Genomic DNA, 27,409 nt, shown 5'->3' with positions numbered 1-27,409 from the left:
GACAGCCGCACAACAGGTCCGACAGAGACCCCGCCCCGCTTCGCGGCGCCGGGGGCATTTTTCTGACGCTCCTCAGCAGCGGCAGGAGTGCCAGGTTCCTCTGTGGGGAATAGAACCGACAACCTGCTGCCGCCTCCGAGCCTGACTCACAGGGGCACTCTGACCGTGTTTTAATGAGAGAACCCTTCTGAAGACTCATGTCAGGTTTCCGGGAATATTGATTACTGATTAGTGATTGATTCTCTTTCTAGTGGAGCAGCTGCTGAGTCAGTGGCACTGAGCTACAGCCCCTGTCCTCACTCTGTCAATGGTCCCACATGTGGACTGAAAGCGCAGGTTTCCTTTGAACAGTCTCGTCAACAATAATAAAGCCTGAGCTCAGATCCTGCAGCTGAACTCTGCTGCAGGTCTCTGGTCTGGATCCTTTGTGCTGAGAGTTAGGGCTTTTGAATCTTCTTTTGTAACACTAGGACCACGCGGGGGCAGAGACCAGGCAGGTGAGCTGGGAGTCCAGGGCTGTGTGACGTGGTCTCCTTGATCTGCAAAAGGGGGGAGGAACCGGTCTGAAGGGTTCTGAAGCCTGGTGGGGAAAATGGCTGGTTGTTGTGGACTGGACAAATGAACGCACCCACCCCTCAACGACACTCTGCCTTCTCCTTAGGATGCAGATCAGTCTTCATCGTGGGGCAGCTGAGGAAGAACCTGCACGGGTTCAGGTGAACCTGTCAACTGCTAAACCATGGGCAGAGGAGCCTGGTCTGGAGACCACCACACTCAGCCCTGGACCGCCAGCTCACCTCCTCCTTGTGAGTGTGTGCCTCTCACCTGCCCGGTCTCTGCCCCCTCCCAGAGGTGGACCAAGTACTCAGATTCTCCACTTCAGTACAAGTACCAATACAACAATGTAAAAATACTGCATTCAATATCCTACTTCAGTAAAAGTACTTAATATAGTTAAAGTGTCACAGTAAAAGTACTTCCTGTAGTCCCAGTGTCACAGTAAAAGTACTTCATTGTGCAGGGACCTGTCTCCTGTGACTGGTCTCTGATTCTCTCTGACGTGATCAGATCATTGATCCTGAGTCACGGAGGCTTCGGCAGCGTTTTACTGGTGGAGCTGCTTTTAGCTACGTCAGAGACAGGGAGAGGGTTCAGTCCACTGGGTCCCAACCCGGGGGTTGGGCCCCTCCAGAGGGTCACAAGATAAGCCTGAGGGGTCGTCAGATGATAAATGGGAGAGGAAAGAAAAAGAAACAAAGTTCGGATTCATTGATCTGGATTCAGGTTTTAGACTTTTGTCTGATCTTTGATTTTTGATGAAATATTGATCATTGGATCAGTCATTGGAATGAAACCTGAGAAGTTCAAGCTGAAACTGAAACTGAAACTTTGAGCCTGAATTAGTTTCAGATATTTTCGTCAGGGGTCACAGGACAGAAACGTTGGAACCTCTGGTTTAATCTCCAACTAGATGTCGTATTTTGTAAATTTATATTTGTCTTCATGTAAGTGTAAAGTAACGGCAGCTGTCTGATGAATGTAGTAAAAAGTACAATATTTGCCTCTGAAATCTATTGCAGTAGAAGTATAAAGTGACATAAATCGGAAATACTCCTGTAATTACCTCAAAATTGTAGTAAGTGCAGTACTTGAGTAAATGTACTTAGTTACTCTCCACCACTTCCCACTCTGCTCCTCACTAAAACCGGGAAGGGTTTTCAAAGGACGGAGACGCTGGGACAAATTAAGATGCTTTTACAGTCTGAAGACACCAGATCAGAACAGGAAGCAGAAACTTTTCAGGTGTAATGATGAGAAACGACACGTTTCTGTGGTCAAAGTGTTAGTTACTCTTCAGATTCATTTCAGTCTTTGTTTTGTCTAATTATTTTTCTGTTTCTTCTCCTGAGTAACTTCATTTTGAAAAGCATGACACAGAGGTTTTTAATTATTATTTTATTTTCTACTAAAGTTCAAAACATTTTCATCATCTTCATCACAGACTCAATGCACCACATCAAACATGTCAAACTGTTTAACTCTTTTTTATTCACGCTCCTCAGCAGCAGTTTGATTTACTGAGCTGAGCTGCGGATTGATTATATCAATTATAATATATAATATAGTTTGTCAGATAAACCAGCTTCAGCAAAAACACGATTGTACAAACAGTAAAAGATTAAAAATGGCACAATTTAAAAATCACCTGCAGTGGGTCACACTGCGTTTGACCTCTGACCTCACGTGACCTCTGAGTCATGTGACTGAAATTGACTCTTCAGCACAGTGTTTACAGATAGAATTCAGTTGTAAAAGCGAACTCTGAGTGTGACTGCAACACGTTCAGGTGAACATTAGGTTAATCGGAGAAATCCTTCAGAACCAGCTGTGAATACTGACGTCAGATCAGTTTGATCATCAGATCAGTTTGATCTGTGTTTTTGAAAAGACACGAACACTGACGTCAGATCAGTTTTTGGGGTTTGTAATTCATTTTCATGTTTTTTGTCTCTCCATTACTTAAGGTTAACCGTCTTTGAGTTTTGGCACTACAGTTCCCATCATGCATCGAAACGGAGGGTACAGGGTCCGTCCCAACACCCACACCTGCAGAATTCATGAGCAGTGGACTCCACTTGTGTGATGTATTTACAGTGACTGTTGCAGCTCATGTGACAGAATCTCAAGCTCCATGATTGGCTGTTTGTGAGATGCACCCTGGGAGTCGTAGTTGACTTCTCTCCTGCGGTTTTTACATCCACGCGCTCTTTTAGCTTTGACTTTTTCCACCTGTGAGTTACCAACGCTGTCTCTGGGACAGATGAACGGGACTGTCACTGCAGGGACCCAGGGGGTTCTGAGTCCTCGCACTGAGCTGCTCTAACATGAAAACAGTCAGCGAGCACCACACAACAAAAACCATGAGTGAGGAGACTGACGCAGGATGTGTTTGGGGACAGTTCTGAACGTGGGTCGGCAGTCCATTCACCTTTAACATTTACTTCATGGTGATTAATCGTAGCACAGTGGGAAATGACATCATGAGTCCCAGCCAGCCAATCAGAATAGAGAAATGTCCGTGGACATGGTGGAAATATATTCATTCAGGATGGACGATGAGAAAATGAATTGATTGTATTGTTCCAATGAGGACGTCTGATAATGTGGAGGTAAAAATGATTGAGTTATTGGTTATTCTAAAGGTTTATGTAGTCTAATCGTGCTCCTCAATAAGGCAATAAGGAGATACAGTCTGACGTTATTTAGTTATTAATTAGTATTGATTAGGTATTCTTCTAGGGACGGTCGGGGCTCTAACTGCCGGATCTCTCAGATTCATATCATCAGTCACCGGCCCTGAAATTCCACCTCGGTGCCTCTCTAATGTTTATTTATTTTTAACATGCAGTTGAAATACCGCGGGAGGTTTCATGGACGTTTATGTCACACATACCTGCAGAGAGCGGGTCCTGTAGATTCAGCGGAAAGGGATGGAACCACCAGTCCAGACCGGTCCAGACCAGTCCAGAAGGTTAAAACACGGTTTCACATCAAACTGCAGTTCTGAACGTCAGTTTCAGTCACATGAACGACCTGCTATGTGTGTTTCCATGGTAACCACTAAAAACAGCACATTTCTTCCATCCCAGTCTAAACTCAGGAGAGCGCCTCCTCTTCATCCTCCCCCTCCGCCTCCCCCCCTCTCTCCCCCAGCAGGACACACAGCTCTGCCAGTCTCTGCTGCATCTTAGGAATCCCCGACAGCTGGCTCTCCAGACGCTGCTTCTCCTCCTGACAGAGAACAGAGACCAGAGCTCAGAGATCAGAGTAATCAGAGACCAGAGAGACCAGAGTAATCAGAGATCAGAAATCAGAGTAATCAGAGATCAGAGATCAGAGAGACCAGAGAGACCAGAGTAATCAGAGATCAGAGACCAGAGAGACCCGAGAGACCCGAGAGAGCAGAAAGGCCAGAAACAAGTGACCAGAGGAAACCGAGAGACAGGTTTTGTTAAACTGTGTCTACATGTTCTGTTTTAAATCTGTAAACTAAACTGATGATAAACTGCAACCCTGTAGGCAGCGATAACCAGTCACATGACAGAGAGAGAGGCAGCTGATTGGCTGCTCTCAGTCTCCTCACGCCACACTTTGACCTCACACACGTATATCATGCATGCCAGAGGCGTGTTTTGTGCAGCTGATGGTTACCACGGTAACCACAGCGACTGCAGAGCCAGTAGTCAGAGGGGTCTGTGGGTCAGCTGAAGAGTTATTTTAACATCTGATTCACTTGGAATCTGAGAAACTTCTCTGCAGCGTCAAACTTGTGTGTGTATCTGTAGCAACACTGAAACATGTTTATTTCTACTTGCTCTTCAACAAGGATTCCGACATCAGTGACACATTAAACACCCCCAACTCTTCCCACCCCACCACAGCCAGTGCTGGGGGGCGGGAAGCTGCTGAGGGACAGTGATGCCACAATGGGGGGGGTTTCTGTCCCACAGGACTCCTTTTTATACGTGGGTGGTAAAAACAGTTTGGGCGGGTTGGTGATAATTTCGGCATTTTCTGTGTGTGTGTGTGTGTGTGTGTGTGTGTGTGTGTGTGTGTGTGTGTGTGTGTGTGTGTGTGTGTAAAACCCCTCTCCTCAGTGAAAAGTAAACACCGTTCTGAAGCAGGGCGGTTCTAGTAGTGGTTTTTGGACCCCATCTGAAACAAGCCTGTGGAAAACCCATCTGAACCTGACATGCATAAACTACTTTTAGAAGAAAAAGACCAGATTCAAAGGGGATTTCTGGACTCAGATTGTGGTTTACCTGAGATGAGACAAACAAAGAGAGACCAGAAACAGGAACCCTGTCAGGTCTCAGATACTAGGGACCAAGTGGACCCATGACAAATGCTAATGAGGGTTGGGAGGTCTGGCGGAGATAGGGTGGACCTCCATGGTGATGGGTGAAGTCACGATTGTGAGTGTTCGTGTTGATGGACCCTGAGGTGCAGACCTGGCTCTGTAGCTTTACTCTTCGAACCTCTAAAAATCTGAATCTTTATCGCACTGAGGAGAAGTAAAAATATCATAGTCAGACTCGTGGGATGTTTCTCTCGGTTCAGTGGCTTTGCTGTGGTTTTATTATGTTTTTTCGCTTTTAAAGTCTTTATCGCAGACAGCAGAGGGAATACAGGAGATGCAACAAGGGTCCCCAGCTGGACTCAAACCAAGGACGTTGTGGGTTCATGGTCGGCATCTAAACTCATTACTATACTTACTGTACCTGATTTGTTTCTGTAGTTTTCACTTATTTTTCTTATTTTGATTATCAGAAGAGTCACGTGACTCTTCAAAGAGGTCTTCCAGAAGACATTCAGTTCATTTTAGACCAGGTCTAACGGTCCTCAGCTTTCTTTAGGATCAAGTGGGTTTTCTGCAGGTCTGGTCTCAGACCAGAACCAACATTGTGGATCATAAACTCTTGCACTGAAACTGATGAATATCAAGAGTAACTTCAATGTTAAATATGAAAAGTTTATCAGTTTGTGTCTCTTGTCTAAAGATGGTTGGATTTAAATACCTGCAGAGAGAGACGAGTGGAGGCATCCAGAGGTTCAAACCTCCATCCTCCTTCTCCATCAAACTGAAGCAAGTGAGAGTGGTACTTCCTGTTAGACGGAGGAGAAAGAAGAAGGAAGAGGACAGTTTGACATAACCACCAGGGTGTGGCAGCTGAGACCAGCTCAGAGCTCTGCTGCCCTCTGCAGGGTGGAAATAAAACTACTTCATCTGAATGTTGCGAGATATTTCTAGAGTTTTAATGTGGAAAACCTGAAATATGAAGAACAAGGTTTAAATTCTGACTTTTAACCACTAAAGTCTGTATAAAACACTGAATCACATGGTCAGTCCTCAGAACACAAACACCTTATGCCAGAGCAAGTTTCAGCGTTTAGTACCGACCATGCAGATCTCTGAATCAATCAATCAATCAATCAATCAATGCAATGTTTGTCTGTAAACTTTTCTTCTGATTTTATCATCATCACCAGCCGACTAGCCCTCAAGAAGAACTGATCACTTCAGCACCACAATGAGACACTGTGATTTCATGGGTCGGGCTTGCTGGTGTTACAGCATCATGTAGTATTCAACATTGAAATAAATCTGGAACAGAGCCACTATATAATACTGTGTGTGTGTGTGTGTGTGTGTGTGTGTGTGTGTACTGACCACAGGGAGGGTCTGTGTGTGATTGACAGCAGAGCTATCCCCGCATCCTTTGCAGCCTGGAAGATGTTCCCCTCCACGTCGATGCTGACGGCGCTCGTACACTCATCCAACAGAGCGTACCGAGGGCTGGGCGAGAGACATTCGCAACATCAGGGAGAGAAAGGTAAACGTCCACGGAACAGACACACAGTCAGAAAACCAGCAACCAGTCAGACAGACAGCAGCCTCTTATCCAGCTCCAGGTCGTGGTGTCAGCAGACTAACTGAGCATCTCAGAGACCAGGACCACAGCTGAGGACTGGAACAGAGAGTCACTGGTAGATCCACACCTTTACCCTCAGACTCAGCTTCCTCTGAACCACCACAGTCTGATACAACCATCAAACTCTGGACTCTGGTGGAGAACCTGAGTCCAGAGTTTGTTGTATGCCACACCCCCCTCACACTGCAATTCACACATAACCCACAACCACAACTGTAGCTTTATAATGTTATTTAATTCACCCTGACTTTGACCGCTGGTACACAGGGAGGCGTCAGCAGTCAGTACATAGCTCGGGCCTTTAGAGAACAGAACTGTTGGTCTGGACAGTCGGTGTAATGCCACTGTACCCAGAGTTCAGTCTGACAGGCGTCCATCTTTACCTGCTGCCTGACTGAGAATACACCGGACCTCAGCTGTGTCAGTGTGCGAGCCAGACGGCCAGAAAACAGCCAGTTAGCAGGAAGTCAGTGAACAGTCAGTAAATATTTACCGGTGGTAGAACATACGAGCCATCCCCATCCTCTGTTTCTCTCCTCCAGACAGAACGTCTTTCCAGTCACTGACCGACTCCCAGCCTGACAGACAGAAGCAGGTTATTACAGTAACCTGTGTAGTGACGTGTGAACCACTGGCTGTTTATTTCTGTCCAAAATGAAGAAACTCTGACTTTACAAACTGCTTTGACAAAGCTATACTAGAGGAAAATGACCAAAATATCAGGGTATCAACATATTCACAAAACTGTCCTGAAACACTTCTGTCAAAGCAGGAAAAACCATTAACATCAGATACACTTACAGTAAAAACAACAACAGGAGCAGGACGGTTGTTTCAAGGGTAGGACAGTCTACTGGGACTTGAACGCAGCACAGTCCCTGCATCTCTTCCCTTTACACGTGTGTTCAAGTTGTCATACGTGTACTTTGTTGTATTAATGGTAAAATTATGTGTAAAAGGCAGCAACAGTGATCAGCTGGAGCACAGTCACATCAGACTCTAAGACACTACTGCTCGTTTTTATTCATCGCTGTATTTGTCTCAATGTATTATCATTGACATTATAGTTTTACTCTACTGTGCCTACTCCACTGTACTCTACCGCAATGTACTCTACTGTACTCTATTGTAATGTACTGTACCCTACTGTACTCCACTGTACTCTACTGTATTATACTCTATTGTAACCTACCGCAATGTACTCTACTGTACTCTATTGTAATGTACTGTACCCTACTGTACTCTACTGTACCCTACTCTACTGTACTTTACTATACTCTACGGTACTGTACTCTATTGTAACCTACTCTACTGTACTATACTCCACTGTACTCTATTGTAACCTACTCTACTGTACTATACTCCACTGTACTCTATTGTAACCTACTCTACTGTACTGTACTCTACTGTGCCTGCTCTACTGTACTCTACTCTACCATACTCTACTGTACTCTACCGTATTGTACTCTACTGTACCCTACACTACTTTACTCTACTGTACCCTACTCTACTCTTCTCTACTGTAACCTACTCTACTGTGCCTACTCTACCGTACAGTACTGTACTCTACTGTACTCTATTGTAATGTACTGTACCCTACTGTACTCTACTCTACTGTACTCTACTCTACTGTACTTTACTATACTCTACGGTACTGTACTCTACTGTACTCTATTGTAACCTACTCTACTGTACTATACTCCACTGTACTCTACTGTATTATACTCTATTGTACCCTACTGTACCCTACTCTACTGTACCCTACTCTACTGTACCCTACTCTACTGTACTTTACTATACTCTACGGTACTGTACTCTATTGTAACCTACTCTACTGTACTATACTCCACTGTACTCTACTGTATTATACTCTATTGTAACCTACTGTACTGTACTGTGCCTGCTCTACTGTACTCTACTCTACCATACTCTACTGTAGTCTACCCCATTGTACTCTACTGTACCCTACTCTACTCTACTCTACTGTAACCTACTCTACTGTGCCTACTCTACCGTACTCTACGGTAGTGTACTGTACTGTACTCTACTGTTCTCTACTGTTCTAGCTGACCTAGAAGGAAGAGCGTAATGTTTGCTATCTTGAGGGAGCAAGTTTCCTTGTCATCAGTCACATATAATTCAGCTCTGTCTGTTAATGTCACAACTTGGCTCCTACAAACTCCTTCAGACGAGAGACAGCAGTCCAGGAACCTGGTCGCTGAGGGGCCCCTCTGCTGTACCTGCTCTGCCTGTTGGACTATGATGGGAGCTCTGTGCTGTGTTCACAGCGCCTTCTAAAGGCGGTGCCAGAATGGTAAGAAATGAATTCCCTGTTCTAATGAGAGTACTTCCGGATCAAAATGTTTTGTTTTGTTTTGTTTTCCTTTAGTGGTCTACGAACAAGCAGTGAGCACCCATGGACTTCTACAGTGCGCATCGCTCTTCATGTGCGTTCTTACTATAGAAATTATGGACAAGTGGGTGCTGACTCCAAAGGAGTATCCTGGCTCCTGTTGATACAGACCCTTATGTTTTTCACCGAGAACTGTAACCAACCAACCAACCAACCAGTCAATATGGTTTTTAATAAGGATTAAAAAAGAATCCAAATTCATGGTCTATTGAAACTTTCAATCCAGTGTGCCTACTGACATACAAATATACAGCACCGCAGCCGAGGGAGGCGTAGTCCCCTAGGCTCATTTTCCAAAGTACTGAGTACACCTATCACTCCCAAATAGCTGGCTGAGTTGGGTTGTCACCAGCCTCATTTCCTCGGCAGCGTGTCCACACATATTGAAGCTGAAGCAAATGCAACCACAGGGGCGATCTCCTCCTCTCTCCCTCAGTCCCTCTCTCTCTCTCTCTCTGTGTCTCATCAAAAGCTGGTGCCAGTGGTGGTGCACTCTCTCTTAAAGGACATGATCACCATTGTTCTACCTGGTTTAGACATTAAAACGTTATTACCATAAAACCTGTAAGTGGTCTCGCTGTCCACCCTTGTTTACCAGCACACCTCTAGTTTTTATATTTAAAATGTTGTGACTGAGCTTGTTCTGACTGGATCACAGTTTACCTTCACATCAACTTCTGAATCACCTCCATCCTGTTTAACTACTTAATCCTAAAGACAGACCTGATACTGTTAACACACACACACATACACACAGACTGACCTCCCTCTCGGTCCAGGATGTAGACCAGGTGGACGGTCCGAAGGATCTCCTCCAGATCCGAATCAGTGATCCCCCTCTGAACCATCTCCTCCACTGAGTCCGGATAAATCACCTGGTCCCTGAGGGTCCCCTCTGACATGTAGGGCCTATACAGTGGACAGTGCTATATCACTACTGGAACATGTGCTGTGATTCTGTTCAGTACACTAGCAGTGGTAGTAGTGGTAGCAGTAGTAATAGTAATAGTATTACCTCTGTGGGATGTAGAACATGTGCTGTGGTTCTGGGCGGTACAGGACTCCTCCATAAACTGGCCACAGTCCACTGAGGATCCTGAACAGAGAACTCTTCCCACAGCCGTTTGGACCTGTGATCAACACATGCATCCCCTCATCCATCTGAGACACAGGGAGAAAGGATAATACCCTTTTTTAAACATGAATTGATAAATATTGTATGTAGATAAACATGAAAGCAAATCTGTTTATTCTGTGGATTTTAATTCTCTGCGGCACAAAGGACAAGAAGGTGTGCGGTTGCCAACTGCTTAAATGTGTTGCTTGAACAGCTGGGCACAGGGTGGTTGCTATGGTGTTCTTCTGGGCAGTTGCTAGGTTGGAAACAGGTCATTTCTAGGGCGTTTCAGGTGGTCGCTATGGGGTGCCTTAGTGGTTTCTACTTAGTTGCTAAGGTTCTCTGGGTGGTTGCTAAGGCGGTACAAGGGCTGTCAATCACTGTCAGTGGTTAACATCGGGGCCTATGGGAGGTTTGACGGGAACTCATCTTGATCTGGCACTCTCAAGTCTGTTTGCTTTGATTTTACAAAGGCATACATTTTCTATGAAGTGTGGAAACTTTTGAAGTAAAAAGAGTGGGTGTAATGTCATGAACTGTAAAGGTAAAAACTTTGAAAGATGGACGTTCTTTTGAATGGAAAAAGAGCTGGAAAAACAGAATGCTTCACAAACTACAAACGATATTAAAAGCTAAATACATTTGATAGTGTCCTACTGTGTGTCGAACTAAGTGCTAATATTTGCGACCGAACAGTATCAAAGAGCAAGAAGAACCAAACATACTGAAAAGCAGTGCAATAGGAAAAGTATACAGTCTGACCGAGTTAATGTACGTAGACAGGTGGCATGCAGTCAAAGCTCAACTAAACAGAACTGACTTCTTCCCACAGTCCTGAGATGTTAGACAACCTGACTCTGTACTGACAAAAAACTGCAGTATTCTTCAACTCCGGGTCTGTTTTTGTGTGGTATTTAAATCCAGTTCTCACTGATTTAGTGCCATTTCTCTAGTGAAAGTATTTCATATAAAACCTTGTCTGTGTTTTGAGGCTGAAAGTTCATACTTTACCTCAGAACACATTATGTTTGAAAAAAAAATCTCAATTCAAATGCCCACCTACTAGCTTTGATCACATCTCACTGTCCCTATTCAATGAATGGAGCTGCCTGTTAATCCTCTAGCCATCCACCGACTCCTGTACGTACTTCCATCATGTGATGAGTTCTATTCGCTAAAGAAGGCTGTTAAGTATATTTGAAGACTCTGAGAAGAGGTAAATAAGTAGACCTTGAGTTTAGACCATTTTTTAGCGTTGTGTCCCTCAAAGTCAACGATGAATCTCCTGACTCAACTTTTTTATACCTGGACTGATCCATGACTGGTTGTCATTTCTCTGCAGCTCTTACAGTGAAGGCTTGTGTTTCTGCATGTTACCGAGACTCTGTACGTGGTGCTTCAGACTGTTTATATTTATCACAGCAGATTATTATCAGTTTAGAGGGTGTGCTGACAGGGATAAACACTATCGCAAACATTGTGAAGAAGGGATGTCCCGATAAAGCTTTTCTGGCACTGATCCAATCCAAGTCCTGTTGATACCCAGTCCAAACTGATTCTTATATTATTTAACATTAATTAAATAGAAAATTTTAAAGTTTTCTACACTCAGCTTTGGTAATAAGAGAGGGGAGAGAAGAGATTAGTTGCTGTCAGAGCTTAGTGAATCCGTGTGTTTTGGCAACTCTAGTCTCAAAACAGAGTTAACTACCAGTGTGCCCAAATAATTTTTCATATTCATTCTAGTTTTCAAACTCATATGCAGTGAAATACTGCAGTGGGGAGAAGCACTGCGACATCAGGAGCCTGAGATGGACAAAACAAAGTAGAGTACAGTAAAGAGAGGATTAGATTTTGATCAGCTTTATTTTATACCATTCCATTGGCCCTGATACTGATCATCGGGACATCTCTCCCATGAACTGTCCTCATAGATGTGACGACACTCTGAGAGAACCAACCAATCACAGAGCTGCTGTCAGAGCCAAGAGGTCAAAGATCGAGGAACGACGACAGAGAGGAGGTTATGTTTCCATCAATGTTCCTCTTCTTCTTCTGTAATGTTTCCATCTGTTTGCTCTTTTCTTCATCTCTGAGTCTTTATCATAAGAATTTCTCTCTATTTAATCCTTCTATTGTGTGTCTGTGTATGAACACACACACACACACACACACACACACACACACACACACACACACACACACACACACACACACACACACACACAGTGTTTGAGTAAATGCTAGAGAGCTGCAGGCTCTGCTGTGATCTCTGACCTCAGTCAGATGGAAACAGTGGTCAAAGAATGAGAGATTAGATTACCAATCAGACAGCCATTTGTTAACAGATTTCAGAGAGAAGTTTATCTGTGTTGCAACAGTGACACCATAGGGTCACCAACACACTGCACACTACAGACAGACAACACACACAGACAAAACACACTGCACACTACAGTCAGTCAATAAACACTGCACATTACAGACAAAACACACTACAGACAGACAACACACAATGCACACTACAGACAGATAACACACACTAGACATTACAGACAGACCAGGGAGATCAGGTAAGGAAGTGCACCGAAAGTGCACAGTAAGTGCTAGTTAGGCTTGTTGGGGTGTTAGTTGTTAGGAGAGGAGGTGTCCTTGGAGGAGATGTCATCAAGTGGTTCTGGAAGATAAAGAAGGATGCCCCAGCTCTGATAAATTTTCGTAGCTCGTTCCACCATCAGGGAACCACAAATGAGAACAGTCTTGACTGTGACTGCCTTGTGTGAAGGGATGGCAATGTCAGACGATGTTCCTTGGAGCAACACAGTGGCTGAGCATAAGCCTGTTTGATTAAGTTCAGGTAGATGGGTCCAGACCCAGAAGTCACTCTGTAGGTGAGCATTAGTGACTTGAATGTGATTCAGGCACCCTGGGTAGCCATCGGAGGTCGAGGAGCAGCGGAGTGACATGTGTCCTTTTAGGCTGATCAAAAACCTGACAGCTAGAGGGCAATGAAATAGTCAAGAAGAGAGCTAAACATGTCCGGTACCAAGAGTTGGGTGGCGTAATGAGTCAGGTAAGGCCTGGTTTTTCTTTTGTTGTATATGTATGTATGTAGATGAAAAGGCAATTTTGATGTTGATATTGTGATTGAAAGATTGATTGGCTCAGATGACAAAGAGTTCAGTCTTAGAGAGGTTTAGTTGAAGGTTGGGTTCCCTAATTCACCTGGATATTTCTGAGACAGGCTGAGATCCATGCTGAGACCATGGAGTCACCTGGCGGGAATGACAGGTATAGTTCGGTGTCGTCTGCGTAGCAGTGATATGAGAAGCCATGCGAGCGGATTATTGTACCCAAGGATGTGGTTCATATTGCAAAGAGAGGAAGGCACAGCTCTGAGCCTTGGGTCACCCCTGTGGGTTGAGGTAAGGATTTATGACCTTACCATGAGACATTGAAGGAAAACCCAGTGAGATAGCATTCAGACCAAGAAAGCGCTTTGCCTGAGATGCCCATATCGGAGAGTACAGATAGCAAGATACGGTGGTTCACCATGTCGAAGGCCGTCAGGATAAGGACCGAGAACTAAACTGCAGCTCTGGCTTCTGTCACAGACAACAGAGCTGTGTCAGTGGAGTGGCTGTTCTTAAAGCCTGACTGATTTGGGTCAAGGAGGGTGTTCTGTGAGAGGAATTCTGGGACCTGTTTGAAAACTGCCCATTCGATAGCCTTAGATAAGAATGGAAGTAACGAATCCGGTCAATAGCTCTCAACCTGAGCAGGATTGAGTGAAGGCTTTTTGAGCAGAGGTGTTACCTGAGCCTATCTGAATGCCGATGGAAATGTTCCCGAAGTCAGTGAAGCATTCACCATGTGTGATAGCGGGTACAATGGTGTGAGATATGGCTTGGAGGAGGTTGGTGGGACTGGGGTCCATCGCACATGTAGTAGGATGGCTACCAGTAAGGAGTTTTGATACCTCCCTCTAAGTGAGAGGGGTGAAGGAGGGAGTTATTGCGCCATTGACCTGGGGAGACAGAGAGGGACATGTAGTAGGACTGCTACATGTCAAGGTTTTTGGTCCCTTGCATTCAGCCAGAGGGCTGAGTGAGGGAGGTGGTGAGTCATTGACTGGAGGAGGCAGAGAAGCAGAGGGGGACTGCTACATGTTTGGCTTGCTGGTGCACAGTCCTCGGTGAAAGGGCTGACCATGGAGACTGGTTGTCTCTGAGTGGTTCAGAGAATTTACTACCGATGACCACCACCTTTTCAGTGAAGAAGGAGGCAAAGATATCTGCTGAGAGGTTTGTGTCTGGTAGAGGAACCGGAGGACTGAGTAATGTTTTGAAGGCGGAAAATAATTTCTGAGTGTCTACGGTACTGCTGATTTTATCTTTGTAAAAAGCATTTTGGGCAGCACTGATGCTGGATGGGAAGGAAGAGCAACTGATAACCCTTGAGATCAGACGGGTCACTGGATTTACGCATTTTTTTTCTCAGCAGCTTTGAGATCAGTACGCAGATTTCAGATGGTGTCAGTCAGCCACGGTTGAGACGGTTAGAGCGTGCAGGTTTGGTGGATAAAGGACACAGGCTATCCAGACACGAGGTCAGTGTGGAACAGAGCGAGACTCTGTGGCATCCTTGACCTCTACTGAGGAAAATGTGCAGCAGAGGAGACAGTATGGATGCAACCACTGAGGAAAAGTGGGTGGGAGAGAGGTCGCAAAGGTTGCAGAAGAACAAAACCAGAGCTGGAGAAACAGAGGGCAATTCCAGGAGGCGAAACAGTGAAGCTAATGAAATAGTGGTCAGAGAGGTGCAGAGGTGTGATGCAGATGCATTCTGTGGCATCTGTGATTTTGGATGAGGTCAAGTTCTTTGCCAACTTTGTGAATCGGAGGGCTGCAAACCCGTTTGAGGTCAAATGAGTATATAAGGGACAGGAAGTCCGCAGAGCTCGTATTATCTAAATGGATGCTCCAGTCACCTAGGATGAGTAGGGGACAGCCACTGTTGTCTTCCATTCAGGAATAGAAGACAACAGTGTGCCTCACTCATCCACAAAATCACCCATTTGTCCTGATGGATGGTAAATGACAATCACAGACCCTTTTTCTGGAGCAGTCAACACAACATGGTACTCAAAAATTGTGTATTTGCTAGTGGAGAGTGCGGTCAGGATAGCAGTGTTTTCTGGTTTGATCCAAGTCTCAATGAGAAGCTCATGGGATAGCTGGTTCGCAGATGCAGGAATGAAATCAGCTTTGTTAAATGCCGACTGGCAGTTCAACAACCCAACAAACCCAAGAATGAGGCACGTGTGGATGAGGATTGTTGCAATGATCGGATGTTAGCCAGAATTTTTTGCCTTTTGGCATTGTCACATTTTGCATTTACTGGAGACAACAGGAATAGAGTGGAAGCCATACAGATGATTTAATGACCACTCCTGCCAGAGACGTGTTACCAACAGTTTTGCAGAAATGTACATTCAAGTAAAGCATTTAAACTGTGTGTGTGTGTGTGTGTGTTTGTGTGTGTGTGTGTGTGTGTGTGTGTGTGTGTGTGTGTGTGTGTGTGCGCACACGGGCTACCTGGATGTTGAGGCTGGACACCACCACGTCTCCGGTCGGTGTGATGATTGGCAGGTTCTCACAGCGAATCCCGTGCTCTACACTGATCACCTGACCTGCACACGGACAACAAGACGTCAACAACATCAAAAATTGAATCCAAAGCTCTGAAAGGATTCAGAGCTGAATAATTCTCAGGAGTTTGAGCAAACTCTGATTTCAAACACACAATTAAACACTGTGACCGTTATTTTCTAATGAAGAGACCAGGTGTTTTCCCCTGTGCAGGTGTGAGTCGTTTCCGAGAACACTCCTGCTTTTCAGCCCGTTTCTCTGATAAGTATTCAACTAAAATGATACTTACCTCTACCATACCCATCCAATGGCACTCTTTGTCCTAACCAGCTAACTAATATCAATGAGAAAAGACTTTAACAGCTCGATGAAGCCAGCATGTTATGTATTCCATTCTATTTTCCATTCTGTTAATTCTGCTTCCTCAATTCTCTGTTATCCGACATATGATGTAGAAACTGTTGGTGTTCTGTCACCGCTGTTTTTCTGATCACTTTAATGTGTCAGAGGAGGCGAGGAACCACAGGTGTCCTAAGAGGAGGCTACACCCCTTCAATCTGAATCTTTTTATTGACTGGTCAGCTGATCAGATGTAAAAGTAACAGGCTGTCGTGAAAACAGCTTTTCTATAACATTAATAGCGTTACATGATTTGTGATACTGTAGTTCAGACAAACTACTGGAGGAAACAGGAACAGCAGCAGCAACTGATGCTCAACATTTTAAAAATATTACATGTGTGTAGAATCAATCATGCAAACACTCTGTAACTGTTTATTTTTACTACAAAGCTAAAAGGCTTTCCTCATTTTCCTCTTATTTTCCCTTCCAAAATATAAAGTGACAGTAACCATTATTACTCCATCAGCACCAATAATTATTATTTATTTGTTTAGTTTAATTAGTTAATTAGGAGCTGAGTGCGTCCTGAGAAGTTGCCGTCTCCTCAAAGTGACACTGCAGTTAGGGAGGATGTCCCGTTTGGTGAATAGATCACCTCCGTCCTTAGATCGCCTGTCATCCCAGCTGGGGGGAGATAAGATGTGAGCAAGAGACAGGAGTGAAGGGGTTGTGGAGCCACATTAGCCAAATAGAAAGCACCCCATGTCTGAAAAGGGCTGAAGGGAATTTAAGACAGACGAGTGGTGCTGCACACTTTTCCAAACATGCTGTGGACTTTATAAAGACAAGTCAACTGAATGCTTACACTCTCCCAAGTTTCGGATGCTACAGTGCTAACGCCACGCAGTGCACCCACCTCTGATCTCCAGTCGACCACAGACTCTCTGACCATGTTGAACCACAGCTGCACCTCCTGCTGCTCCTGTTGTTAACGCCTCCTCTCTGTCTGCAGAGCGACGGTAGATTCCCTGATTCACATCTTCAAACACATCCAACATCTCAGACACCCGAGCTGTGTAACCGGCTAACTCTGTCACCTGGAAACAAAAATACACAATGTAAAGCTTTATTTATTCACAGGCCCACTGAGGTCAATGACCCTGTTCACACCTGGCCTTAACATGCATCTTCAGTGATCAGAACGCGAGTGGGCAGGCGAGACACATCGCCGTTTACACCTGTGTCTATCATGCGTCTCTGGTGTGTCCAACTGACCACTTGCGTTCGGATTTCGCTGCTGCCTCACTTCCTTGTTAACGGTCCGGCTAGAATGGGAGTCGTCTAGTTTTCTTTGGACTGAATCTTCTGAGCAAATGGAGATTAGGGCATCTAGTCTCACTTGCAGTCCAACCACGTACATCAGGGCTCCTCTCCATTTTTTTGAGTGTTGGCACGCGTTCACCAAAATAACCACATCTTCCCTTGATTCTCCTGTTACATCCTTTTTCAAATCCTCTTACACATTAGCATTTACACTACAAAAGATATATGGTCAAATGCGTCCCAGACCACCTCGGTGATTGGTCTGAGTGATCAGACCACAATGCGTCTCGGTGGTCGTTTACACTTGTACGTAGCGCTGTCCACTTGTGATCCGATCACCCAAGACACATGTTAATGCCAGGTGTAAACGGGGCCACCACCTCTGCAGTAAAATATAGCATCTAACCAGATTTCTAAATATCTTTAACGTATACATGCCAACAGAGACAACGTTAAAGAGGAAAGAGAGAGGTGGTGGAGGTAAAGGAGTAGAGCAGGAGGAGTGGTGGAGCAGAAAGAGGAGACAGAGGGACACAGAAGTGGAGAGGGAAGGAAGAGGAGGAGGAGGAGGACATGTACCTCCTTGTATGAGCTCATGATCCTCTCCACAGCGTCGGCTCCAGCATTGAGGAGGTTTCTGGCCGTGGTGAAGGCCTGCGTCCTCTCACTCACCAATTCCTCTTCCTTCATCACCATGGCTGCCTGCTTCACCTCGTCAGAGTCTGAAGATCACCAGTCAAAAGTCACACATCAGTATATTTCATTATTTATTATTACATATATATCATATTTGGAATATTCCTGTTTTTGTATATTTTTATTTAATTTTATTTTCTCATATAAAATTGCAGCACAAAAACAGAGATCAGAATAAAATAGATTCGACAGGGGAGACGTCAAGAAGCCATAGACTTATACCACGGACCTCCCACCAGCTGGTGCGTATTTAGCATATGTAGCATGTTCTTGGTACATATTTAACATATTTGGGATACTCTGGGTATGTGGCTTCTGTATTTAGTTTATTATGTATATAATGACTGTGCATTTAGTGTATTTAATATATTATAGGTGTATTCCTGGTGTGCATTTCCATATTTGGCATATTCTGCGTGTGTCTTTACACTATTTGGTGTGTTCTCAGTGTGTGTTTACCGTATTTGGAGTAACCTGTAGCGGTGATGATGGGCACAGCGACCATCACCAGGCCGGAGGCGCTCCAAACGTACTTCATGAGGAACTGTTCCAACATGACGTACCAGAGTCGCTTCAGCAGGATCTGATGGATCTGAGACGACAGAGACATGTAGCTCCTTTGCAGCTGGGCCAACTCCACCTACGAATCAAATGCACCCAAACTCAACATTAACGTCACAGAAAGGGCCATCCCCTTTACGAATCAAACATACCCAGCCTCGACATCATTATCAAAGACTGGGCCATCCGCATCCGCACACACCCAAACTCACAACATGCGCAGTGATAGTGATGACTTTATATTGTCTATTGAAACTGTAATTATTATTCATAGCTGCATTAATCGATTTTGTGTCCACCAGAGGGCAGTTCTGTACCCAGTCAGTGTTGCTTACCTTGTGTCCTCCATAGAATGCGATCTCCTCAGAGTTAGCAATGATGCGTGAGTGCATGTGTCTCAGGTCTCCTTTCCTCTTCGCCTCCTCGGCCACCAGTTTCCCAAATCTAGGCGAGCAGGAGCGTAGGACTTTGGCGGTGAGTGCCACCACCAGACCGGCGATGACCGACGGCCATGTTGTGTTTGCACCTACAGGAGGAAGATCCCACCGATCTTATCTTTAATCATTAAACAGTAACACAGACACACTCTGCCCTTTGTTTTGTTATGTTTTGAATGTCAACACAGTAACACAAATCCACCTTTAGACTGGGCGGTGCGCAGCAGGGTGTAGCAGGTGACGACCACGTCCAGGATGGGTTTGGTCAGGTTGGAGTAGAGATGGGCGATGGAGGCTGAAAACATGACGATGTCCTCAGTGAGAGACTGATCAGGATTGGACAGACGACCGTCCATGTTACTGACACGGTAATAAGTCTGCAGAGACCGAGAGAAAGAGGACATAACTCAGTCAAACATAAAACTTTATTTCTACAAAACTTTTCCGAATATAAGTTACAAAGTGCTTTATGCCGAATCCAGACCCCAATGATATCAACCTGATCGTGTCCCCACCAAACAGTCCCAAGGGGCATTCAGGAACAAAAATTAACGCAGAGCGACAGTTGCTGGCTTATCCCATGTAGTGTGTACAACAAGACAACTGATGCAGCATCTCCGAGGGATTAATCAACTAATCCTTTCATGTTAGCAATGTACCACCAGAAGGTTTTAGCCAGACCCGGTTTAAAAAATTCAGCAGCTACTGGAAGTGTAGGACAGATGAAGATACATGCACAAAGTAACTGATTTACTGTTATACTGTTAACGTTCAAGTTGTACAGGGTGTTTTCTGTCCAACACGTTATATTTTAGAGGTCACTACAACCAGTGAAGGACTGGACTCCTACAGCAATGATCAGTAATGATTAATGATCAGACAGAAAGTTCTGAGCCTCTCCCTGCAGGAGCCTGGTGGGTGGAGTCTGGTGATCAGGGAAATTCAGCTCACCTATTCTGGCTGCACTATATAAACTGGTGGCAGTCAGCCAGTCCTGCTCTCTACCCTGGTTTCCAACCCACTTGGTTTTGTTGCATTTGGTTTGTCTATACATTAATTTCCTTTTCAGTTCTGTAAAATAAACTTATTTATAGTTACAACTCGTGTGGTGTCCCCTCCTTTGTCATGCCTTGAGCAGGGTTTTGATAGTATGTGTTTTCTCTGTTTTTATGTTTTTGATACACTTTGTGAACTTGTTTTTGAAAAGTGCTACGTAAAGGACATCATCATCATCATCATTATCATTATTATTATTATGTGGGTACGTTACCTGGTTGGTGAAGTACAGCTGGTAGGCGTGGTTGACCAATCGGCTCCGGAACCTGAGGGTCAGCTGACCCTCCAGGAATCTGATGGCGCTGTTGATGAAGGTGGCGGGAACTGCAACGAGGAGCCACTTAGAGAGCTGCAGCACAAAGGCCTGAGGATCCTTCTGAACAATACACTTCACTATCGCACCTGCAAACAATCAATAATATTGATTATTAATGCTGTTCTTCTGCACATTGGACACTGTAAAACATATAACATGCAAATATACAACAACTAAAACACTATGAACAAAAAAGGGACATTCATAGTGACACGGACAGAAAGAGACATACAGATAGATAAAGACAAACGGACAGATAAGTTACAGTCGGATACGGACAGTGACTGACCGTCCAGAGCAGCGACGTAAATGGACAGGAAGGTCCTGGACATCAGAGTGACAGAGTGCAGAGCCAATAGACCAAACTCTGGACACAGTAACCGTGGAAACAAGAGCTTCAACATACGAGACAGCCTAAGGACGAAATCCCTGTTCACTGATGGAGACCTGAAGACAACAATAGACACAGAGACATCTGTCTGACTGGGTTCATCCTATAGTGTGAAGCTGTTTAAAATTCATCTGGACCTGTTGTCATAGCAACAAGACCTTAAACCCAAACCTGTAAAGGTAAAGGCTTACATAAACCTGGATCAGGACCAAGAGGTTATAGACTGAACCCCAAACATGAACTCATGTTCAGGTACAGATGTTTCTTAGGTCTATATTGAAGAGTATCGATATAATTCTGATTTCAGATGAGAACATGCAGGTCATTGAGGAATCACTACAACCTCTCGATGTAATTTTCATGACGAATATTTACTTATACAAGATAATACATAAAATAATAAGTTTACAAACAAAACAAAAAATCAGGTGTAATGAATTAAAAAAAACATCAATCATCAAATTATGCTCAAAGAGCTAAATTGTCTGAGATCAACAGGGTTATTTTAGTCTGGATTAGTTAAACCACATCTGAAAAACAGGGTCCTGGGGCCTGTACTACGAAGCACGTTCAACAAACCCAGGATATCTTTTCGTTATCTGGCCTCACTGAGCCTGACAACCGTAACCACGCTACGAGGTCACATGATGGTGGATATCAACAAGGACTAGTCCTCTGGCAGCAGAGCGACATATTTTAGTGACCAAGAGCAAACTAGAATATTAGACATACATGAAGAAGTTAAAGACACGATCCAGGCCAAAATAGCAGCCCTGGCGGTGTCAAATGGACTTGGGAACAAATAAAAATAAATATAAAAACATAATTCAAAGCAGTAAGTAGGCCTAGTTATATATATATTCCCCCGCAATCTGTTATCTTGAACATAACCTGCTCAGGAACAGCTTAAGTGTGCATCATAAGTTACCATTGTGATGAAACCCAGTAAGAAGAGAACCACTGTCATAACCCTGAAAACCCAGGGTTAAACCTGAGGTTACCTCGATAACCACAAATCCCGCTTCATAGTACAGGTCTCTGGTCACTAGAGTAGTGATCATGAAGCCAGATCAATGTGTTATCAGCTTTCTTTGGGGTTAACTCGGGTTTTCAAGTACCACAAAGCTATCAACAAGGATCTAGATGTTCTTCATGGGTCCATGCTTTAGGATCTTGTTTTTGGAGACCAGGATCAAGGGCAAACAGCCCATTTGGAGTTTCTGGACTCTGGTGTTTGTGTCTATAGTGGTTTTGTTTCGGACACTGCATCAGAGAAACACTTTAATACTTATGTTTTATTATGCTCTGTTTAGACACAGACACAGACACAGACACACACACACACACACACACACACACACACACACACACACACACACACACACACACACACACACACACACACACACACACACACCTGCTGTCACTGTTCTTCTTCCCTCCGCTGTTTTCCACAGAGCTGGAGGACGAGGGGACCACACCCACAGGGAGGTTAACTCCACCCAGCTGTTTACCTGCTGTACTCCTCTGAAAATAAAACAAACAAACCCAGATTTATCCGCAGTGTGTGCGTGCGTTTGTGTTTGTGTGTGATTGTGCGTGATTGTGCGTGTTTCTCACCTGTATCCTCCTCCAGACATACGGGGACAGTTTTTTGACGGCGTAGGCTGCGAGCAGCACTGCCGTAAGCTTCCTGAGTCTGGAGCTCCGCCTCAGGTCAGCCGGCAGCTTCTGATAGGTCAGCTGCATGCTGACAGACTGGTAACAGGTGACCAGTCAGAGGACAGAAACAGCAGCGTGTCACAGGAGGAGTCCAAACTGAACCTGGTCCCAGAGCGGTCCACTGAGAACAACAGGCTCGTAATCATGGAAACAACATGCTGACCTCTGAGTCTGAGCCTCCACCTGCACAGGTATGAGAAGTTCAGTGAACTGTCGAAGTTTCTTCTTGTATATATATATGAGTATTTTATTAACAGACATGCTGATGTGTTTTACGTTTTTACTAACCCGTAACTGCATCTTCTAACATTTTATCAAGTTTAACATTACAACTGTTGTGGGGCCGCAACTACCCAATATTTTCATTATCAATCTGCCGATTGTTTCATTAATTAATCGATTTGTCGTTTAAAAAAAATAAGGGAGACAATAGATTATCAAAATAGTTGCTGATTAATTTTCTGTTGATTAATCAGCTGGAATTATGAGCATGTTTGATTTTTAAATGATTTACTATCAGTGTGATGAAATACTTTTATTTATTAGATATTTAATTCAGTGGATCAAGGAAGAAGAGTCATTACCATCTGATTATTTTATCCATAATCAGTTTCTCCATTGATTTCGAAGACAATGTTACCATATCGCCATATATAATGCATATACTGCAATTCAAAAACAATTGACTCCTTGCTCACTTTATGTGCTATACTGTAGCAACCCTTTTTTTATATTACTTGAATATTATTTCATCACCTTCCACTTCATCTTTCTTTCATTGTTTACTGTCACTGTCTAGTGAAAAACATGTATTTGTTGGGCGTGTTTACGTGGGTAGCAGTTATGTTGTGTTATGATCAGGTTTTTGGAGGATCCTGTTTTCAGAAACCTGACAGGAACCAGGACATTGTGGCCTATAAACACCTAATCCAGGTTTGTGATCTCTGACATGCTGGTTCATAACGTCCTCGATACATGTTACACAGTAGTTAGTTAGTTAGTAAAACAAGAGTATGATGAGAAATGATGAAACGATGATACAAAAACTTAAACAAAAGTGAAACCCCGGATTCTTGTAATGCAGAGGTTCCTTTTTACCGTCGCTCTCATCTTTCTTACGAGTGTGGATGTAAATATACTCACTGAGCAGAAAAAAAAAAACAGCCCTGCAGTGTACCTGAAATATACCAAATCACCAAATCTGAAGATCCATGGTTTTCAGTGGATACCAACAATATCAGTGGTATGTGTACAGTATATTAGAGCCAGGCTGCTAACGCTGTATCAGACAGTATCGGCTCACTGCAAAAACATCAGTATCTGTGTCTGTCAGCTGATAAATGACAGTAACAGAAATGTTTAGAGAACTGCTGGACAACAGAACTCTGTTCCCATTGTCCAGCAGAGAGTAGAAACGGCTTTATTTCTACACTGAAAAATGTCCTGTTCAGCACATGCATTGGTCACAGCTGTTCAAAAAACACATTTAAGGAAACTTATCTAATGTGTTTATTTGTGCTATAGGTTGTGTAAAGAAAATTGATATCAGCCAATATATTATCATCGCATTTTTTAAGCTCTCAAATATTAATATTGGTATCGGTCTCAGTATGGTAGCTCACCACAGTAAATTCTTAACAATTAATAAAATATAAAATGCCGATAAAGAATGTAGTTTACTCACCAAACTAATGTCACTACTTCTTGCTGTTGTATATTTCTCTGATGCTTTAAACATCTTTTGAGGGATCAATCAGACCTGATCATAACTCATTATCTTTTACAGATGTACAGTGAGTTTAGTCTAACACACGGTTAATATCATGTGGTCACAGGGGGAAAGTAACTGACTGCATTTACTCAAGTACTGATCTGAAGTACAATTTTGAGGTACTTGTACTTTACTTGGGTATTTCATTTTCATGATACATTTCTACAGTCCTGTTTGAATTTATGGGCATCCCTGAATTTTAAGTACAGTATTCAGAGTATCTTCAGAAATAAACACAAATTAACCAATTTTGTACAATCAAAATATTTAACAAAATGCCCAAAGTTACTGAACAACAGCAACAACGACAATGCTTTCATATAGTTAAAATAAAAAATACAGATATAAAATTTAAGCTTTATATAATTATTGGCACCCTTTTGATGAATTTAAATTAGTTCCTCAGACAAAATAAAAATCAACTGAAACTCAACTGTGCTTAATTTTCAGTGTTCATGGGACCTGAATTAACCAATGTATGATGGTTTTCCTGCATAAAAAGGGGCTGGATTGTTTCCAGTTTCTTTTTCACAGTGGTGAAGACAAGAGAGCATCAGAAATGCTATCATCAAAAAACAGTTTCAAGGGCTACAAAGGAATCGCCAAAGATCTTGAAAATCTGTTTCAGCTGTTTGTTTCACAGTCGCTTCCACGATGTGGTGCTAAGAAGAAACTCAATGAGAGAAGTCTGCGAAGGCTTATGCAGATTGTGGAAAAAACACCACGCAAGACATCTAAAGAGCTTCAGGCTGACCTGGAGCAATCTGGAGTGGTGGTTTCAGCCCGTACCAGACACCCCACACTAAACAAAGTAAGGCTCCATGGGTGAAGGCCAAGGAAGAAACCACTACTGAAAGAAAGCACAAAAAGGCAAAACTAATGTTTGCAAAAACTTTTATAGATTAGCCAGAGTCTTTCTGGGATAATGTTCTATGGACAGATGAAACAACAGTAGAGCTCTGTCGGAATGAAGTGCATCAGTTTGTTTATAGGTGACGAAATGAAGCCCATGGGGAAAAGAAGACCCTACCTACAGTAAATCATTGTGGAGGTTCTATCAGGCTGTGGGGCTGATTTGCTGCCTCTGGCACTGGAGGCATGAAATGTATCAAAGGAGTGATGAAATCAGAAGATTAACAGGACATTTTAGAGAGAAATGTGTTACCCAGTGTCAGAAAACTAGGTTTGAGATGAAGATCTTGGGTCTTTCAGCAGGACAATGACCCAAAGGACACGTCCAGCAGCACAAAACAAAGGTTGAAAAGGAAAAGATGGACTGTTTTAAACTGGCCAGCAATGAGTCCTGACCTAAATCCCATTGAAAACCTTTGGAGAGAGCTGAAATCTGCCATTGCAGAAAGGACTACTGCCAACTTAAAAGAGCTTGAACACATAGCAATGGGAGAGTGGTAGAAACTACCAGCAGACGGGTGCAAGAAGCTTCTAAACGGCTACAAGAAACGTTTAGAGGCTGTCACTGTTGCCAACGGTTCACAACCAAATACTATGCAAGTTTTTTTTATCATGTTCAGTAACTGTAGACATTTTATTAAAATACACTTATTATTAAAATTACTAAAACTGGTTGATTTGCATTTATTTTCTGAAGATTTTTTGAAGTCTGTACTTAAAAGTTCAGGGTTTCCAATAATTTCAACCAGGACTGTAATCCCCCACATTTCAGAGTAAATATCATACTTTTTACTGCACTACATTTATCTGACAGCTGCAGTTACTTGACAAATCAAAACTAATAAAATATGATTCTTTGGTATAAATTAAAATACCCAACAGTACATTCAAGTAAAGCCGAAACTATTGGCCGATTAATCAATCAGTCGATTGACAGAAAATGAACCGGCAGCTACTTTGGTAGTTGTCAAGCGATTCTTCATGTAAACTTACAGGTTCTGAAATGATGAGAAAATCTGCGGGTTTTTACTTTACATTATTTCATTTATGTTTAATAACTTTGAGGTTTGACTGTTGGTTGGAAACGAGCACTGATGGTTTCACTTTGGGCTCTGGGCGACTGGGGCAACATTTCTCACCTGAGTCTGTTTTTTTAAGAGTCAATCAATCGATTAATTGATAAAATAATCGTCGGATTAATCCATAGTAACAGTAATCATTATCTGAAGTCCTGCACTGAATGTTATGTAAGTAATTAGCTCCATTTATCCAGTTCCAGCAGTTAAAGGCTGTTAACACATGAATGCATCAGTAATAATGATCTGATGATGAATTTATTTTACTGCATTCACTACTTTTTTCCTGATAGTCACATACTTTTATTAATGTACCATGTTTACCTGTACTGTAGTATTACTCCAGTGCGGTATCAGTACTTTTACCTCTTTACGGTGAGTACTTGCTCCAACGCTGTGTTGACGGTAATAAACAGAGTGACGGTAATGTCCCGTATGTCACCGCTTCGTCCTTTAAGGACACTTTTATTGAATCAGACTGTTTTAGGATCAGGCAGTGACCTGCTGAATATCCACACTCCTTCTGTTCACACCGATAAAACCCGGTAAAACCTGCCTAAACCACGGGGCGGTGCCGTGAGTGCATCTCTGGTTAGGTAGCTCCGGTTACCCCTAGCTTCCAACTGTTCCGTAGACCCTGAGTGTAGCAGCCGGCTAACGGCACACATCTGCTGTTATTCACCGTGTCAGAGATTAAAACCCATCTTTTAAATATCTGACGACTGGAAACTCCGTTGCCGTGCCGCGGAGCTGACACCGAACCGAACTAAAAGTTTGACCCGGGTTTAACGACCGGCGGCTAACTGAGTGATGCTAACAAAGCTAACCGCTAACAGCAGGAACTTCGTTGTTTCTCTGATGTGAACATGAAAAGATTCAGAGTTTAACGCTTTAATCCGGTTCTTCTACTTCGGGTCTGACCAGGACACAGATATATTAACTCTTCCTGCTCCTCCTCTAACAAGCTGTCGTTTTATTCCATTGTTAACCCGTTTACAGGAGTTTATTTTCGCCGAGCGAGGGGATAAAGTTCAGCCTGTTTACCTGCGAGGACGGGCCGCGTCCGCATACTCACCCCTCCTGACCTTCGCTCCTCTTTTCCTACCTCCTACTCCCTACCTTCCTACAGAG

The 27,409-nt window shown here is 43.5% G+C and overlaps 1 protein-coding gene and 2 long non-coding RNA genes across 8 annotated transcripts; 2 read left to right on the top strand and 1 right to left on the bottom strand.

The window, feature by feature from the left end:
* The first annotated feature begins 43 nt into the window (after positions 1 to 43).
* Positions 44 to 12,047, top strand: LOC120804072. 2 transcript variants are annotated; one of them, XR_005709405.1, is made up of 4 exons: positions 44 to 806; positions 6,238 to 6,395; positions 8,683 to 8,808; positions 11,959 to 12,047. It is a non-coding gene; the product is annotated as an uncharacterized LOC120804072 (long non-coding RNA). The 2 variants fall into 2 exon arrangements; XR_005709404.1 differs by lacking the exon at positions 11,959 to 12,047 and adding an exon at positions 8,884 to 9,458.
* On the bottom strand, positions 1,960 to 27,409 carry abcd1 (ATP-binding cassette, sub-family D (ALD), member 1). 5 transcript variants are annotated; one of them, XM_040153250.1, is made up of 17 exons: positions 27,323 to 27,409; positions 22,418 to 22,702; positions 22,215 to 22,324; positions 20,696 to 20,853; positions 20,305 to 20,492; positions 19,237 to 19,411; positions 18,933 to 19,123; positions 18,496 to 18,676; positions 17,920 to 18,062; positions 16,934 to 17,114; positions 15,622 to 15,716; positions 9,923 to 10,068; positions 9,671 to 9,816; positions 6,988 to 7,072; positions 6,233 to 6,358; positions 5,580 to 5,667; positions 1,960 to 3,792 (listed from the first exon to the last, which is right to left on the bottom strand). In XM_040153250.1, the coding sequence occupies exons 2-17, from the start codon at positions 22,544 to 22,546 to the stop codon at positions 3,658 to 3,660; spliced, it is 2,277 nt and encodes a 758-aa protein (XP_040009184.1). In that variant the 5' UTR covers positions 22,547 to 22,702; positions 27,323 to 27,409; the 3' UTR covers positions 1,960 to 3,657. The 5 variants fall into 5 exon arrangements, with proteins under 5 accessions (XP_040009184.1, XP_040009185.1, XP_040009186.1 ...); XM_040153251.1 differs by having other exon boundaries at positions 27,354 to 27,396; XM_040153252.1 differs by lacking the exon at positions 27,323 to 27,409 and adding an exon at positions 26,603 to 27,312.
* On the top strand, positions 17,989 to 18,582 carry LOC120804073. Its single transcript, XR_005709406.1, has 3 exons — positions 17,989 to 18,093; positions 18,192 to 18,278; positions 18,485 to 18,582. It is a non-coding gene; the product is annotated as an uncharacterized LOC120804073 (long non-coding RNA).

Source organism: Xiphias gladius, chromosome 18 (genome assembly GCF_016859285.1).
Source record: "Xiphias gladius isolate SHS-SW01 ecotype Sanya breed wild chromosome 18, ASM1685928v1, whole genome shotgun sequence".
Classification (NCBI taxonomy): Eukaryota; Metazoa; Chordata; class Actinopteri; order Istiophoriformes; family Xiphiidae; genus Xiphias; species Xiphias gladius.
Note: the sequence above shows the minus strand (reverse complement) of the source record. Positions and strands in the feature narration are given on the sequence as shown.